This window comes from Heloderma suspectum, chromosome 3 (assembly GCF_057233095.1).
Source record: "Heloderma suspectum isolate Gila_16-S chromosome 3, 16-S_ref, whole genome shotgun sequence".
NCBI classification, from domain to species: Eukaryota; Metazoa; Chordata; class Lepidosauria; order Squamata; family Helodermatidae; genus Heloderma; species Heloderma suspectum.
The window spans coordinates 120,931,070-120,949,632 of record NC_139460.1 but is presented as its reverse complement, the minus strand read 5'-3'; the positions used below and the strand labels follow the sequence as shown (position 1 = coordinate 120,949,632).

The 18,563-nt window shown below is 42.7% G+C and overlaps 1 protein-coding gene across 1 annotated transcript in view; it reads right to left on the bottom strand.

Moving 5' to 3' along the window:
- Positions 1-18,563, bottom strand: part of SLC9A7 (solute carrier family 9 member A7) — an 85,639-nt gene that overhangs the window by 11,528 nt on the left and 55,548 nt on the right. The window contains exons 13-14 of the mRNA XM_084844303.1: positions 14,445-14,504; positions 10,501-10,564 (exon numbers count right to left, since the gene is read on the bottom strand). Of these exons, the coding sequence (XP_084700429.1) occupies positions 10,501-10,564; positions 14,445-14,504 (124 nt within the window). The remainder of the gene's footprint in view (positions 1-10,500; positions 10,565-14,444; positions 14,505-18,563) is intronic.

The window sequence follows — 18,563 nt, the reverse complement described above, 5'->3', positions numbered from 1 at the left end:
GGAGCTTGAGTGCTCTTTCCAGGGAGAGAAATAGGTAACCCCTGGCTGTGTTAATGAGGGCTCTGATTGGGGTTCAAGTGGCTCTTTGTCTCACTGATAATGAAGCCATGGCTGTTGAGGCAAGACACTGTTAAGAGTTATGTCATCTGGTTCTTTGTGTCTGGAGAGAGACCAGATGAATAGGTCATCCAGGTATGGATAAATGTGAATGCCCTTCAGTCATAGATGAGCCACCAGGGGCATTGTTATTTTGGTGAAGAATCAAGGAGCTGAGGTCATGCCAAAGAGCATGGCTTGTTATTGGAAATGGTGCTCCTGATGTATGAATCTAAGGAATTTTCAGTGATGGTTGAGATCAGGCCATGAAGATAAGCTTCTCTCAGATCTATTGATGGTAGAAACTCTCTCTTGTGGAGTGCTTCCTGATAGTGTGTAATGTTTCCAGGTAGAATTATCTGAATTTGACAGATCTGTTCAGGACTTTGAGATCCTGTATGGCTCTCCATCCTCCATCTTTTTTGGGCATAACAAAGAATATGGAGTAGATGCCTTTGAATTTTTCTTTTGGTCTTTTCTGAATTCTACGGAGTAGCCATTGTGTCCAGAACCCAATGGTCTGATGCTGGCTGTTCCTGAGCTGGGAGGAAAGGGTGGAGCCTTCCTCCAACTGTGGGTTTTCTGACATGAGAATTGTTTGACTGGAAGGAAGAAGGAGGTTTTAGCGGAAAGGTTGAAGGAGTTGGTGTTTCTTGGCTGGAGGCAGGACCTGGACCATGCTGATTTTAGAAACCTGTAGCTTTAGGGGTGGGGAAGGGAACGGCAACCCACCCCAGTATTCTTGCCATGAAAATTAAATGGATCAGTACAACCAGAGATATGTCGGTATACCATCGGAAGATGGGACTCCCAGGTCGGAAGATGGTCAAAATGCTACTGGGGAGGAACAGAGGATAAGTTCATCTAGCCCCAGATGTGATGACGCAGCTAGCTCAAAGCTGAAAGGATGGCTAGCAGCCGATGGTGCTGGTGGTGAACGACAAATCCGATGTTCTAAAGATCAACACACCATAGGAACCTGGAATGTAAGATCTATGAGCCAGGGCAAATTGGATGTGGTTAGGGGGAGATGTCAAGATTAAATATAGACATTCTGGGTGTCAGTGAACTGAAATGGACTGGAATGGGCCACTTCACATCAAATGACCACCAGATCTACTACAGTGGACAAGAGGACCACAGAAGAAATGGAGTAGCCTTCATAATTAATAATAAAGTAGCTAAAGCAGTGCTTGGAAACAATCCAAAAATGACAGAATGATCTCAATTCGAATTCAGGGTAAGCCATTTAACATCACAGTGATCCAAATATATGCCCCAACCATAGATGCTGAAGAAGCAGAAGTAGATCAGTTCTATGAGGATCTGCAGCACCTACTGGATAGTACGCCAAAAAAAGATGTTATTTTCATTACAGGAGACTGGAATGCTAAGGTGGGTAGTCAAACGACACCTGGAATTACAGGCAAGCATGGTCTGGGAGAACAAAATGAAGCAGGACATAGGCTGATAGAATTTTGCCAAGACAACTCACTGTGCATAACAAACACTCTCTTCCAACAACCTAAAAGACGACTTTATACATGGACTTCACCAGATGGTCGACACCGAAATCAGACTGACTACATCCTTTGTAGCCAAAGGTGGCAGACATCTATGCAGTTGGTAAAAACAAGACCTGGAGCTGATTGTAGTTCAGATCACGAACTTCTTATTGCACAATTTAGAACCAGACTAAAGAGAATAGGGAAGACCCACAGATCAGTTAGATATGAGCTCAAGAATATTCCTAATGAATATGCAGTGGAGGTGAAGAATAGATTTAAGGGACTAGATTTAGTAGATAGCGTCCCGGAAGAACTATGGACAGAAGTTCGCAACGTTGTTCAGGAGGCAGCAACAAAAAACGTCCCAAAGTAAAAGGAAACCAAGAAGGCAAGATGGCTGTCTACTGAGACACTGGAGGCAGCCCAAGAAAGAAGGAAAGCAAAAGGCAACAGTGATAGGGGGAGATATGCCCAATTAAATGCAAAATTCCAGAGGTTAACCAGAAGAGATAAGGAATTATTTTTAAACAAGCAATGCACGGAAGCAGAAGAAGATAATAGAATAGGAAGGATAAGAAACCTCTTCCGGAAAATTAGAAACATCGGAGGTAAATTCCAGGCAAAAATGGGTACGATCAAAAACAAAGATGGCAAGGACCTCACAGAAGCAGAAGAGATCAAGAAAAGGTGGCAAGAATATATGGAAGATCTGTATAGGAAGGATAATAATATCGGGGATAGATTTGATGGTGTGGTCAGTGAGCTAGAGCCAGACATCCTGAAGAGTGAGGTTGAATGGGCCTTAAGAAGCATTGCTAATAACAAGGCAGTAGGAGATGACAGTATCCCAGCTGAACTGTTTACGATCTTGCAAGATGATGCTGTCCAGGTGATGCATGCCATATGCCAGCAAATCTGGAAAACACAAGAATGGCCACCAGATTGGAAAAAATCAACTTATATCCCCATACCAAAAAAGGGAAGCACCAACGTATGTTCAAACTATCGAACAGTGGCACTTATTTCACATGCCAGTAGGCTAATGCTCAGGATCTTGCAAGGTAGACTCCAGCAATTCATGGAACGAGAATTGCCAGATGTACAAGCTGGGTTTCGAAAAGGCAGAGGAACTAGAGACCAAATTGCCAATATCTGCTGGATAATGGAGAAAGCCAGGGAGTTTCAGAAAAACATCTATTTCTGTTTTATTGACTATTCTAAAGCCTTTGACTGTGTGGATCATAACACATTGTGGCAAGTTCTTGGTGGGCTGGGGATACCAAGTCATCTTGTCTGCCTCCTGAGGAATCTGTATAACGACCAAGTAGCAACGGTAAGAACAGACCACGGAACAACGGACTGGTTTAAGATTGGGAAAGGAGTAAGACAGGGTTGTATACTCTCACCCTACCTATTCAGTCTGTACGCAGAACACATCATGCGACGTGCTGGGCTTGATGAATCCAAGGCTGGAGTTAAAATCGCTGGGAGAAACATTAACAATCTCAGATAAGCAGATGATACCACTTTGATGGCTGAAAGCGAGGAGGAGCTGAGGAACCTCATGATGAAGGTGAAAGAAGAAAGTGCAAAAGCTGGGTTGCAGTTAAACTTCAAAAAAACCAAGATTATGGCAACTAGCTTGATGGATAACTGGCAAATAGAGGGAGAAAATGTGGAGGCAGTGACAGACTTTGTCTTTCTAGGCGCAAAGATTACTGCAGACGCTGACTGCAGCCGGGAAATCAGAAGACCTTTACTTCTTGGGAGGACAGCAATGACCAATCTTGTTAAAATAGTTAAGAGCAGAGACATCACACTGACAACAAAGGTCCGCATAGTTCAAGGAATGGTATTCTCTGCAGTAACCTTTGGCTGCGAGAGCTGGACCTTAAGGAAGGCTGAGCGAAGGAAGACAGATGCTTTTGAACTGTGGTGCTGGAGGAAAATTCTGAGAGTGCCTTGGACTGCAAGAAGATCAAACCAGTCCATACTCCAGGAAATAAAGCCAGACTGCTCACTTAATGATATTAAAGGCAAAACTGAAGTACTTTGGCCACATCATGAGAAGACAGGATACCCTGGAGGAGATGCTGATGCTAGGGAAAGTGGAAGGCAAAAGGAAGAGGGGCCGACCAAGAGCAAGATGGATGGATGATATTCTAGAGGTGACGGACTCGACCTTGGGGGAGCTGGGGGTGGCGACAGCCGACAGCAAGCTCTGGCGTGGGCTGGTCCATGAAGTCACGAAGGGTCGGAAGCGACTGACCGAATAAACAACAACAAGCTTTGGGGGATGAAAAGGAGTTTGGATAATATTCCTGAAGGGACAAAAGGAGGGCAAATTTTTGGCAAATGGTCTTTTATCTTCCCTTCTGAAGGAAGACAGCATAACCTTTTCGTTTTCTTTGGTTTGTAGGAGAATGCCCTTAAGAGCCTTTTTCTCCAAAAAATAGTATTTTAGATTGCCCTCTAGAAGGAATGTGTATGTTCTAATGTTTTAGTCAGATGGATTGGTGTGCCACATTGGTGGCTGCCATGGAATGGGAATTAAATTATAGAGCATCTTGTGTGAAATCTGCGATTAAGGTGAAGGATTTTAAGAGTTTGTTTGGTCCACTATGAAGGGTAACCTGGTTTAACTTATTATTTATTATATCTTCCACCTGTAAAATAGAAGCTCTGGCAAAGTAAGAAGAGACTGCAGAAGCTCACTGGGCTACCGCTGATGGTTCATGGTACTTTTTAAATGCAGCATCGGACCTGTTTTCTCCCTGGTTTTTAGGAGGAGCATTGCTATCCTTAGACAATATGGCCCCTGACGGAGGAGCAGCCACCCAGGCATCTACTAGAGCTTTTTTTTTTTTTAGTTCTTCCATGGTATTCTGTGGAAGACTGTAAAACCTTAAGGGTGGTGTTTGCACCTTTCTTTCCCTGGGAGAGATATTTCCATTCCTCCTCCAGGGGCTTTTTGAAGAATTAGGGAACGGAACCTCTGTGGTGGCTGGTTTAGGCTCTGGAAATACAGCTGCCCCTCTGTTCTGAAAGGGCTGTTCTTTCTCTGACTCCTTTAGGTCAATGGCTAGTGGCAAGGATTGCTTTAGATAACAATGGGAGGAAATAATCTTTGTTAAAGAATCTGTCTGGCCTGGTGTTTTCTACCATTCCCATATCTGACCAGTCTTCCTCTTCTCATTTTAAATTGGATTCCTGAAGGGAATGGTCAGTTAAATTACTCAAGGCGGCTCCAGTAAGTTGGAGAGGACTGACATATTTATGTGAGACAAACTCTCAACAGGAGGTGGAATTTGCTCATTAAGCTCCAGGGGAGTGGTATTGTTTAGGTGCTCTACATCTAAACTGCTACCTAAAATGGACACTGCTTATGTTTGGTGGGAATTTCTTGAGGGGGTGCACAATTCTCACCCTGCTGGTGGTGTCAGCAGGGGATCTTTGCATCCACTCAGCTTGCTTCACTTTCTCCTCCTCCGAATCCAACCAGATGGTGGGCTCCATATCATCTCAGGAGAGCAACGCCCTGGCTCCATGCCTTGCCAGATCCTATGTGGTCAAGCTATGATTCCTACTCTCTCCATCAGCGGGATTGATTGGGCTTGTTGAGACCTGCAAGCTGTTGCTTGTTGGGTTGCTCCTTGCAAGTGCGGGCTACAAAATCGCTCTCTGAGAGGGAAGCGAAGTCAAGCCACTTGGCTTTGGAAGGATTCCTGACAAAGCTGACATGGCTTTGTCTTTTTTATAGGCTTGCTGCCCCCTAGAGAGGATCGCCTGGCACCTACTTTGTATTCCTTCTGGCGCCAGGTGAAGACCTTTTTATTCTCCCAGGCATTTTAACTTCCTAGTCTTTTAGCTTTGGTGTTTTACATCTGTATTTTAAATCTCTGCATTGCTGCTAGGTTTTATTCTGGTTGTATTGTTATATTGTGGTTTTAATGCTTTTATATTTTATATTGTTTTATCCTGTGCTTTTTGGTTTTAATTTTTGTGAACTGCTCAGAGAGCTTCAGCTATTGGGTGGTAGAGAAATGAATATATATATATATATATATATATATATATTTGCTGGAGGACCCAAGAGGAGGAAATGAAAGTGAAATGGTAAGGGAGGAGAAAGAGGGAAGGTTTGTTTTGTTTTGTTTTTGGTAGACAAAAGGCTTTGAGGATTGAAGTTAAGGAGTAGAAAGATAACTGTTCATGTACTGTAATAGTAAAATTAGAATCTTGAGAAGATGAGAGAAAGCTCTCTCCAGGGCAAAAAGCACGGATGTACTTGGGCAGGGAGGAGGCTGGGACCAGTATATTATTCAGAAATTTGTCACATGGTCCCTGCTTTTTCATGGGTGATAGAGTTAATTCATTGTTGTATGCTTCCTGTATACCAATCTAGAGAAAGGGAAGCAAACAAACTGTTTCAATTGGCTATGGAGATTACAGAACCTCAATATAATTGGGTTTCTTTCCTGAGATGGGATTGGACACTTGGGTTCTGAGAGTGGTTCGAGGGAGATTGGAAGATTCAGTTGTAGCAATTGGAAGTTGGGGGTAAAGAAAAAGGGAGGAGCCCTAGGAGGTGGTATCTGAGCAGGTGGTAATGCCGGTTCTTATGACAAGACACTTTAACTTTGTCACATAAACTAAGGTGACTCTTCCCAGTTTGTATCACTTTCAGAAGCGGTAAAGTACATCAACAAAATACAGTTGACAACAGACTTAACATGGTCAAACGATGTGAACAGAATGGATCCTACTGGAGTGACATTCCAGCACGTGGTCATCTAACCAGGTTTGCACATTTCCCTGCAAATTGTTTGTGAAGAAGTGTTGAGGAACACTGCTAGACTGGGGTGCAGTGCCCTCAGAGATCTCTGGGCCCTTGAAACTTTCAAGCCTGGGAGGGAGAAACAGTACCTCACCCAGGAATTTTCTCTCTGGAGTCTGGCTCTCACAGCTGAAGTTTTATCTTTGCATTGTGCACCTCATTGGAAGTAGAAGTCCTTGCTTCCAACTTCCATCCTAGGAAACCCTAGACTTTCAGTCCAGCTGCTGGGGAACACGGCCAATAGGGATTGTGTATGTCACAGATCATAAAAGCAAAACAAAAAACCTAGACTTATCTAATGAACTCAGACACACATGCAACAGGTGTCCTTGCAATTCTTCCATACTGGAAGAAATGGTAAGAGCACCTAATCGAGGATCCACTTTATGCACATAATTCTAAATGGATAAATGGATCAGACTAGGCTTCAGTAGTGTTAACATGTTAAATGTAATCCTTTTCATGCAACAGTGGTAACCACAAAGCGATTAGGCCACCTGTTTTCCAGCTGTTATTTGATTTTAGTTCTGGTTCCTGTTTTGTCCTTTAGGTAAAAGCCTGCTGAGCCAAGTTGGGAGGTGCGGGGTGGGAATCTGAACAAAGATTAGGTTAAGTTTCCCACTTGTCAAACAATTCCTGACAGTATCAAGGGAAAGTAAAATAGACACGTTTGGTCTGTGCAAGTACCTCCACTATACAGAAGGCACAGGCAGCTTCAGCTACTAAAAAAAGCTTCATGATCTAAAACAGCACATGTTATCCTGAAAACCAATGGTTTCGGTTAACACAGGTATGCTATATTTATTGGTTGTGTTTTTAGTCTGGCCAAGAAAATTCTTTTTCTCTGGATGGATTGCACAATAAATGAAACAAGCAAGAGAAGTTGGTGGAACTGGGTCTTCCTTAGAGAGGTACCTGTAACCATGACATAGCATGCAGACATGCAATGATGCACAGGGACAGAGAGGCAGATAAGCAGAGGGACTGGCCAGGGATTCCTGGAAACATGGCAATACATGATCTCTCCCCTCCACTGGAAGAGGCAAAACTAGAAGGCAAGTTCAGAATGAAGAAGGACCTTCGGTGTGATGGTTCAAGGCTGGGGACTGCCTGTGAATCCTGCAAGCACACGGGTGGAACACATAGTGTGGGTCTTTCTTCACAAAAAGCTATACACTCCCTCCTGGTTGCGTGCCGATCATGTAGGAAGACTCCCGCCATCTGCCACCCATCCCCGTGCTTGTGATATGGAGCCCCCAGCTCTAACTACTGCATCAAGAACTGCAGATCTCCCACATATGAAGGGCATCCTAGGGATGGGTGAGAATTTCATTTCAGTTCGCTTTTGATAAGAATTCACCAAATTCACAAAAGTCCTTCAAATTTGGAGGATTTAAGAGATTTTAAACATATGAATGTGGGACAAAGCGAAACTGACAGATTTGTCCATTCACACAGAAGGTGCTGAGTGCTTAGCTATTAAAAGTCTGGGCTTGAATCCATGTGCACTTAACCATATTTGTGGCGCTGAATTAGGGTGGCCACCTCCTTTTCTTGAGAGACTCATCTTTAAGATCTTTATGACAAGCAAGGTACAGCATGCTCCTTTCCATGCTGGGAATAGCTGAACATATTGAATCTGGCAGATGGGCGGGAATTTTATTTCAGGACAGTTTTGATAAAAACTTGCCAAAGCTCAGTTTTCTTCATATTTGGGATGGAAAGAACCTGAGATTTTAAAAATATGAATGCGGAAGAAAGCAACACTCTTTCATCCATCCCTAGGGCACATCCCTAGAAAAGACTGCAGGGCGAACACAGAGCCAGTATTCATTTACATCTGCTGCAAAGAGCAATTCCAATGGGTGCAGGAAACAGTTTTATTAAGCAACGCATTTTGAGTGTTGAATGGTTGGTTCATCATGGGAATATATTCATTCTAGAAGCCTCCCTGTCACTTATTCCAGAAGCAAGCATTAACACTAAAGGAGCAAGTGCTCCCTGTAGAATAGTCAAATGCTCAGACACGGGGGTAGTTATGGCTGTGTTTTATAGAAACTGGTTCCTGCATTGCCTGGAATTATTTGTGCATTTGTGTTGCCACCCTGACAAGCATGACACTTAAACATGGAAGCCACAGTGAGAGATGGTGAAGGAACACTCAGACTAGCCTTCTTGAGCAGCTAGATCCCAAGGAACTCATGCAAAGGATGCAGTCAGTAGGGGAGCTTGTCGGTCAGTTACAAGGTTTCTCTAATCAATATTTTTGACCTTAGACACTCATTTGTGAGGTTACAGAAACGTCTGAAGTAGCGGTTAGAGTGCCAAACTAATGGTGCTTCTGGACAAAAGCCTCCTAGCGCTACCATTCAGAAGGCATCATGCAGCAATTCCATCTTGTTTTCCTTAACAGATTTTCTGTGGTAAGGAAAAAGGCAGAAGGAGCAGTGGGCAAACACAAATGGGAGATGATGTTATCAAGAACACATACAAAACTCTGTGAATGAAGCAATGTAGTAATGCTATAAAAGCCTCACCCTAAGACCTGGGAGACCAGGTTGAAATCCTCACTGAGACATGAAGTTCACTGGGTGACTTGGGCCAGTTACTGTCTCTTAATCCCACCTACCTCACAGGTGTTGTGAGAATAAGGGCAGGAAGACACTCTTAAGTCACCCTAAGCATGTTGAAGTTGGGATTAATTTTTTTTAATAAATACAAAAAATTGTAAGTCACAATTGGGAAGGAATTTCAAGTGTTTTAGTCTTGCCATCTTTCTCTCTTGGCTCGCTGTCTCTAAATGGAACATGTAAACTCTGTCTTGGAAGCTAATCTATTAATGTGCAATTATAAAATACATTAGCAAAAATATATTGTAAAGCTCTGTCACACATGTATATTAAGAGGTAACATCATGCTACTGTTTACACTGGGGGTGGGCAACTTGTGGCCCTCCAGACGTTTTGGCCTACAGCTCCCATTTGTCTCGCCCCATCAGGAAATCCACTGTCCTCGTCGACGGCTCAGGCGAGGAGGCTCACTATGTTCAAGATAGCTGGGTCACATCTGGAACTAAGATTAGGTTTCAGGACCTTGGTCAACCATCCTGGAGCTAGAGAACTAACAAGTTACTCCAGCAGAGTCTGGGAGCAACTGGTAGGCATTTATAGTCAGGCCAAGAGAGTTTCTCTGGAAACGCCACTCCTTCAGGTGCTGGATCTGGCTGTTAAAAGGTCAGCAGCCTTTTCCTGCAGGCATTGGCTTCTCCTAGAAAATGAAGGTTGGTGAAGTGGGGAGTCAGTTGGGGACTGCTCCACAGGGCCTCCCTGTTCACTAGAGGAGTCTGAAGTCCATTTCTCAGTCAGAAGGTACTGGCACCTCCTAGGGGTTGTGTGGAGAAGACATGGAGTCTGAAGCAGTGGGCCCCATTTCAGGAGGACCAGGAATTAGTTCTGATGCCGCCCCAGAATCATTGTCACTGGAGGCTTCAGTTTCTGAGGAATGCCAGTCTTGGGCCATGACGCCATGATCCCTCACCATTAAGCATGCTGCCTAGGGCTGATGAGAGTTGTAGACCAAAACATCTGGAGAGCTACACATTGCCCACCCCTGGTTTACACAATCAAAAGGGGGGGGGAATTAACAGCCCCTAATTATCTTCGGCCCTTTTTTATTTCTGAAGTATATGCAACTGTTATCCCAAATGCTAGCTCTGCAGATGTCACCAAAAATAACCCCAACACCTTCACATGTTATCACCTTGAGCCTTTTTATCTCCTGCGTTTATTCATGATGCTCCTTCTCCAGAAAGTAAGAAGAAATTGATTCTAAGGAGTTCAGGTTTCCAAAAATTGTGTTCCTGGTAACATCAGTTCTGCTTTTCACATGATTACAGATGACAAATAAGAGGCCCTATAGATTTTTGAATCCTGCATGCAATTAGCAGGCAAACAATTTTAACTCAAAACATTTTAGTATAGGTGTAAAATGTAGCTGTAAAGTAACTTGCAGTGGTGGCATTTCAACCTCATTGACCTCTTCAGAAAGTTGACTACTCACTCCTTGCAAGACTTGAAAGCTGTCATTAGTGGGTGGTGGGTCTTGATCTGGGTCAACTCCAACTCTGCACAAACATCAAGGGGGGGGGGAAGCACACCGTGAGGCTAGGAAAACTTGAAATGCCCTCTAACTGGACTCAACACCTTTATAAAAGGTAGCTGAACACAGAAGGAAAACACCATAGATGTGCATTTATGGTGCAAGACACTTCAGAAAGTGTTATATAATGAACAACTTTTAGAAGCTACTTTTGTCATGTAATTGACTGGTTAAGTCACAGCATGCTCCTATTCCAAAGCTGACTATTTTAAGTTTGACACTTATGCCAACACCCTAAAATCTTGGGGGAAATATCAGTTTATAAAGCTGCAGTTAGTGGTTTTTTTTTGTTTTTTTTTAAGAGAGGGAATGCCAACTGCCCTGTCCAGTACCTCAGAACATTACATCAAATGTGTTTTCTATGTAACAACTCAATGTACTTACAGGCATGCTAGAGAACCCTGGAGTATGTGTGTAACAGATGGATTACAATTCTTATCCTGAGAACTGTTAAATTGGTATGGGTTTAGGACATGGGGCCTTTGTCCAGGCCTAGTGGGAAACTTGTATAAACAGTTATAAAGCAGGGCTTCCCCTTACGTTATGATCCAAAATCAACCCTATAGCATAGAAAGCGAGATAGGAAAGCTCTACTACTATAGAGACTGGATCAATTTGGTATTGGCTCAAGATTGGCTTGAAACAGTTTTGGAGTCTCAGGTACTTTGTGAAAGGAGCTACAGAACAGCAGCTGAAAGTTAAGATCCAGTTATACAGAAAGCCAAGAGGTCAGTTCAATGGAGGTTGTAAGAAAGTAGATCACAAGCACATTTCTCTTCAAGCTAGTACACATCTTGAAACATGAAAAGAAAAAGCTTGTAGTAGCAGCAGCAAAGTCTATTAGTGATCCAGCAGAACCCAGCAAATAAATTCAGCAGAGCGCAGATGTGGTGCTGTGTATATCCAACTGACCATACATCAGTTAAGTAAATGTTAAAGTAGCAATTGGATCCCAGAAATATGGGACAGGATAGATATAGTAGTTAATTTCTCCAGCTGAAGGAACTCAAGTGGCAGGGCTACATTGCAGGGGGGATAGTACCAGATAAAAGGCTAGACCATTGGTCTACCAGAATAAAAGGTACTCTGCCTTGGAGATTCCATAGAGCAGGGACCGCAACATGGTGCCCTCCAGATGTTTTGAACTACAACTCCCATAATTCCTGACAACTGGCCATGCTAGCTAGGACTGGTGGGTGTTATAGTCCAAAACATTGGGGGGGGGGGTACCAGGTTGTCTGTGCCTGCCATAGAGCTTTTGAAGAAAGGAGATAAGGGCATTCACTTGCTGAGATCACTATGACAAACCTCTTATGTTGACACTTTAGTGTATCCAACATACTGACATTCTTACAAACGAATAAAGTACTTGTATCCATGCTTGTGTGATTCGGTCACACCAGTCATTTTGAACATGACCACTTCTCTTAATTAAATTTATCGTATTTCCATTTCCCATAATTCTTTCGCTGCCTGAAGAGCTAACGACTACCCAAGCCAGATCTTCAATTAACTTTTAACAGCATTAACCTTTAATGATTGTGACCTAGCTGATAAGGATTACTACCTGGATAAGGTTTTTGCACCATTTGACATTGGTATCATACATTAAAAACCTACCATACTGTCAAGGGTGGAAATTGAGCCCAGAGAGCCTCAGAGCACTTCGGATTCTGAGGAGGAAAAGCTATCCGTGGGAGAGGGGCCAGCTCATCCCTCACAGGCTCAGCACCTGGCAGAGATTCCTCCTGCCAGCATTCCAGAGATAGTGACCAGGGTAGTGAGGGAATGCAGGAGGGGGGCTTGCTAGACGCTCGACGCAGACGCAAAGAGCGACAAGCAATGGAGGGCGCGGAAAGGAGGCGTAGCGCCCGTTTGGCGCGCAAGCAACAGCCGCCTCCCATGGACCCAAGGCAAAGAGGGAAGATCTCTCCCTAGCCCATAAGTTCTGGGTCTTCAAGTAACTCTCTTTCAAACGGGGATCAACTGCCTACTTGAAGCTTAGGCCACTCTGCTATTCCTTGCTTTAGTCGCTGGTGATTAGCATCTGAAAGAGTCATTAAGTTGTAAACAGATTAAAGCTTTGAAAAGAAATCCTTTCATCTGTGTCTTGAGTTGGCATGGGTAAGTAATCCATTCCAGAAGAATGTTCAGTACCCCATATAAATATAGTTGGTATCCTCAAACCCTATTCAGATACTTGGTCACTGTTTCAGTCAAAAGAACAGTTGCAGCTCAACATAATTCCATACCAAATTGTGCCCCCCCCCCAATCTCTTAATGCAAAATAAAGAAAGTTCTCATTGCTTGGGTGTTCCAAAAAGGCAGTTATGAGATCAGATCTATTACTAGGAAGTCAATGTGAGTCCATCTTTTGCATAAATTCTGCTTAAGAGACAAATGTTCACTTCCAGTATTGGATCAGCTTGCTTTAACAAAATATTTTCTGTACCAACATGGTACCCCCGGACACAGGTTCCCTGCCACTCCTGATTTTAATTTTAATACTTTAAAAAAATAACTGGGAGGCTGGCATACTGCAAAGCAAAGTGCTGCTTTCTAGAACAAAGAATGAAATTCATGGAACTTCACGAGAAGAGCCCAGCTAAAGATGTGAAGACCGGGGGGGAAAATTCCCGGTATTTCCCCCCCATTTTCCACCAAGGACCATTTTTGTTTTTTTCTGAAAAAATTGAAACACTTTGGATTATGAACTATTTTCTTTTAGAATTTAAGATAAAGTATTTGTATATTGTTACTTTACTCCCCCCAAATGATTTCTAAAAACTATGTAATAACAACACTTTTAGACCAAGACTAGAGATGTAAAATGTCTGGAAATAATGAAGCCATGGGGAAAAATATTTTTTAATCCTCTCTGTTAGATTCCCAGCATAGTTAGTTCTTTCATTCCTTATTAAAACTATTGATCTGAAGTATATTTTACTGATAGACATTTATGCTCAGTTTCCCAGCATTTGAGTAGAGTCACCATTGTACGTTCTTGACAGCAAATGTGCATTCTTGACAGCTTGGGTTTTGTTCTATAGAGTCCTGTGATTCTGATGCTGTAACAGTCATTTAATGGAGTTCTAATCTATTCAGACAATAATTACAAATTTACTGAGTTTACTTTTAAAAGTTTTAGAATATAATGATAATTTTATGAGCAAACTAAGTCATACATAAAGTATAACTTTAGGAAGAGAAAGGCTTCTTTATGTTCCTAAAGCAGCCCTCCCCAACCTGGTGCCCTCCAAATGTTTTGGAATGCAGCGCCTAGCGTTCCTGATCACTGGCCATACTGCCTGAAGCTGATGGGAGATGAAGTCCAAAATATCGGGCAGGCGTCAGGTTAGGGAAGGCTGTCTTAGAGCAACAAAGTGACTTTAGATCTGTAAAGAGCGCTAAAAAAAAAAGTATTGTTTATTTTTCAATTTTTTCCAAAATTTCCTATTTTTCTGGGGAAAAAAACCCATTTTTTTCCCCCCATGGCCTCAAAATTTCTGGAAATTTTACATTCTAAGCCCAGAAAAGTGAGGAACTACCAACTTAGTCAAAGTATGTTTTGGGGGAAGTGACAAATGTGACCTGAATCACAAGACTTTGTAGGGTTTTGCCCTCCCTTTAACTTCTAGGTAGTACACCATGGAGAATAGCAAGTGTATCCTTTCTACCCACAAGAAGCGAAATTTGCTGAAGTAATCAGGAAGGCTGTAAAGTCTTCTGCAGCATTAAGAGAAAGACATGCAATAGCACACAGAGAACGCACAAACTTTAGGTTAGAAAGATGAAGAAAGCCAAGCATCAGGTAAAGCTTGTTACCAATGGAGCTATATTGTCACCTGAAGTACTGCCAGCGGCTTTCATTCATCTCTTCTACTGATGGAATGTGTTCGCCAACTCTAGTACAGCATAAGAATGGAATTTATTTATTTATTTATTTATTGGTTTTTATCCCACCCTTCAAAAAATTAAATCCCAGGATGGCTTTACATACACACACACACACGCACACACACGATAAAAACAAAAAGAGGTCAACAATATAAAAACACAATAAATAAAAACACCCAACAATATAAAAAACTGGCTGTAAAAACAATCTAAAAAAGCAGCAGATAAAGCAGCATAAAAAGCAATTCCATCAAGATTAAGACTGAATTACGATTCCTAGGAGAGTAAAAGCGAGGCCAAAATTCCAGTACGTACCAGGTGAACCTCCCTGGGGAGAGTATTCCATCATCAGGGTGCAACAACCAAGGTGGCTCGACTCTCTCATTGCTACCTGCCTCACCTCAGATGAATGGAATGTAGATAACATGCAGAGGGGGAGGATGGCCAAGAAACTTAGGCGATCACCTCCCTCCAGGCTCAGAAGTAGGCAAATGTGCACCAGTAAAAATTACAGGCTTTGTTACATTAAAACAATCAGAGAGTAACGAGGATATAGTGAACCAGAGGCCTAAAATGCCAGCTGTGGTCTCCTTCCCTCACTCCTCGCTTTTCCTTTCTCACTGCTCTGACTCTTCCCTTCACGTCCTTCCCTCTCTCCCTTTCTTCTTGTTTCTGTGAAATGCCACTTTCTCCTTTTCTAGTCTCCCTGTTTCTCCTGCTTGATTTCCTGAACCCTCCTGCTTCCTCTGGGAAGAAATGCACTTAATCTGTAAACTCGAACAAATCCATTACATGGAAGTACAACCATTGCCTGCGTTTCCAGTTACAGAGAAAGAAACATACAGATCCACGTGAAGTTCAGTACAGCTAGAACAATGTGCAAAAATGCAGTGATGCAAAGTCATACAGCAAGTCCTCTAAAATGGCTGGCGCCCTACTGTCTATTTAGGATGCCATTCTCTGGCCCCTGATAAGACATACAACTGTGCAACATTTTGTAAACAAACAAGCACAAAACGAAACAAAAGAGACCACTACATTGTGAATCAAAGAGCAAAACAACTTTTCTCATTGCCACTTGTTGGTTTAACTTGATGCCGTTGTTGAGCAATCATGGATGCCTCAGGAATTATACCTCCCTGTAATTTGGGCAATATCCTGCATGCGTCTCCAGATGTTCACAGCTGATAGCTCAGCTGTGTCAGACGCTGATTCAATTCAGATATCATGCCAATCCGGTTTGCACAATCTCATAATTTAGAACACCAACTATAGTCTGAGCTTAAAAAAACAAGAACTCAACACAGAATAGAACTCTGCACAAAAATAGGCAAACTGTGGTTGAGTTTCTTGTCTGTTTTCTTCTTCTATCTGGTCAGCACTCTAGGAATATGCTATATCTCCCCAGGTGCATTGGCCTTCAGAGACAAAGCAATGGCCACAATTATGGTTTGTCAATTCAGACATCACGCCAGACCAATTAGCACAAACCATGGTTTGCAAACCCACTTCAAACCATGGTTGCACATTTTGCTTTCCTTGCCAATCACAAACCATCATATTCTAGTTCAGACTTCATACTAAGCCACAATGTATTCTTGTACACTAGCTTCCGTAACCATGATTTGTAAACAATACATTAAGGCTGCAGCAAATCAAATTAATACTGCCAACATTTGCCCTGTATATTGCAATTATATATGCACACAAATGGGTGGATTACTACTGAATATCTTGTTGTTGTTGTTTCTTCGGTCAGTCACTTCCAACTCTTCGTGACTTCATGGACCAGCCCACGCCAGAGCTTCCCGTCAGCCATCGCCACCCCCAGCTACCCCAAGGTCAAGTCCATCACCTCCAGAATATCATCCATCTAACTTGCCCTTGGTCGGCCCCTCTTCCTTTTGCCTTCCACTTTCCCTAGCATCAGCATCTTCTCCAGGGTATCCTGTCTTCTCATGATGTGGCCAAAGTACTTCAGTTTTGCCTTTAATATCATTCCCTCAAGTGAGCAGTCTGGCTTTATTTCCTGGAGTATGGACTGGTTTGATCTTCTTGCAGTCCAAGGCACTCTCAGAATTTTTCTCCAACACCACAGTTCAAAAGCATCTATCTTCCTTCACTCAGCCTTCCTTATGGTCCAGCTCTCACAGCCATAGGATACTATGGGGAATACCATTCCTTGAACTATGCGGACCTTTGTTGTCAGTGTGATGTCTCTGCTCTTAACTATTTTATCAAGATTGGTCATTGCTCTCCTCCCAAGAAGTAAACGTCTTCTGATTTCCCGGCTGCAGTCAGCATCTGCAGAAATCTTTGCGCCTAGAAAGACAAAGTCTGTCACTGCCTCCACGTTTTCTCCCTCTATTTGCCAGTTATCCATCAAGCTGGTTGCCATAATCTTGGTTTTTTTGAGGCTTAACTGCAACCCAGCTTTTGCACTTTCTTCTTTCACCTTCGTCATGAGGTTCCTCAGCTCCTCCTCGCTTTCAGCCATCAAAGTGGTATCATCTGCATATCGGAGATTGTTAATGTTTCTTCCAGCGATTTTAACTCCAGCCTTGGATTCATCAAGCCCGGCACGTCGCATGATGTGTTCTGCGTACAAGTTGAATAGGCAGGGTGAGAGTATACAACCCTGCCGTACTCCTTTCCCAATCTTAAACCAGTCCGTTGTTCAGTGGTCTGTTCTTACCGTTGCTACTTGGTCGTTATACAGATTCCTCAGGAGGCAGACAAGATGACTTGGTATCCCCAGCCCACCAAGAACTTGCCACAATGTGTTATGATCCACACAGTCAAAGGCTTTAGAATAGTCAATAAAACAGAAATAGATGTTTTTCTGAAACTCCCTGGCTTTCTCCATTATCCAGCAGATATTGGCAATTTGGTCTCTAGTTCCTCTGCCTTTTCTAAATCCAGCTTGTATATCTGGCAATTCTCGTTCCATGAATTGCTGGAGTCTACCTTGCAAGATCCTGAGGATTACCTTACCGGCATGTGAAATAAGTGCCACTGTTCGATAGTTTGAACATTCTTTGGTGCTTCCCTTTTTTGGTATGGGGATATAAGTTGATTTTTTCCAATCTGGTGGCCATTCTTGTGTTTTCCAGATTTGCTGGCATATGGCATGCATCACCTTGACAGCATCATCTTGCAAGATCGTAAACAGTTCAGCTGGGATACCGTCATCTCCTGCTGCCTTGTTATTAGCAATGCTTCTTAAGGCCCATTCAACCTCACTCTTCAGGATGTCTAGCTCTAGCTCACTGACCACACCGTCAGATCTATCCCCGATATTATTATCCTTCCTACACAGATCTTCAGTATATTCTTGCCACCTTTTCTTGATCTCTTCTGCTTCTGTTAGGTCCTTGCCAACTTTGTTTTTGATCGTACCCATTTTTGCCTGGAATTTACCTCCGATGTTTCTAATTTTCTGGAAGAGGTCTCTTGTCCTTCCTATTCTATTATCTTCTTCCGCTTCTGTGCATTGCTTGTTTAAAAATAATTCCTTATCTCTTCTGGCTAACCTCTGGAATTTAAATTTGGCATTTAATTGGGCATATCTCCCCCTATCACTGTTGCCTTTTGCTTTCCTTCTTTCTTGGGCTGCCTCCAGTGTCTCAGCAGACAGCCATCTTGCCTTCTTGGTTTTCTTTTTATTTGGGACGTTTTCTTTGGGACTACTGAATATACACAAGCTTAAACAGTTCATAATTACTAACTTCAGCTGCCATGTGTGACTTTGTGCAAATCCCCAAATTTTGTAAAAACCAAAACAAAACCACAAAAGATTCTTAAGAAAGGATCAGACAGCTGCTACCTTCCAAAATCAACTGTTTATAACACGTTCATGTTCATTAGGTCTCTCATTCCAAATGAACAGCAAATTTCAGCTGCAGTCTAGTTTCCGTCCTTTGTTACAATTACCAGCAGAACTGGCTTAAGTCAGCTGTTTTCTGCCACGGCTAGTGGTTTTTGGTTTCCTGACTCTAGTATATTTTTTTCTGAAAATGGTAGATCTGCAGAAGATCTGAAGATTGGATTTTAAACTCTCCTATTGA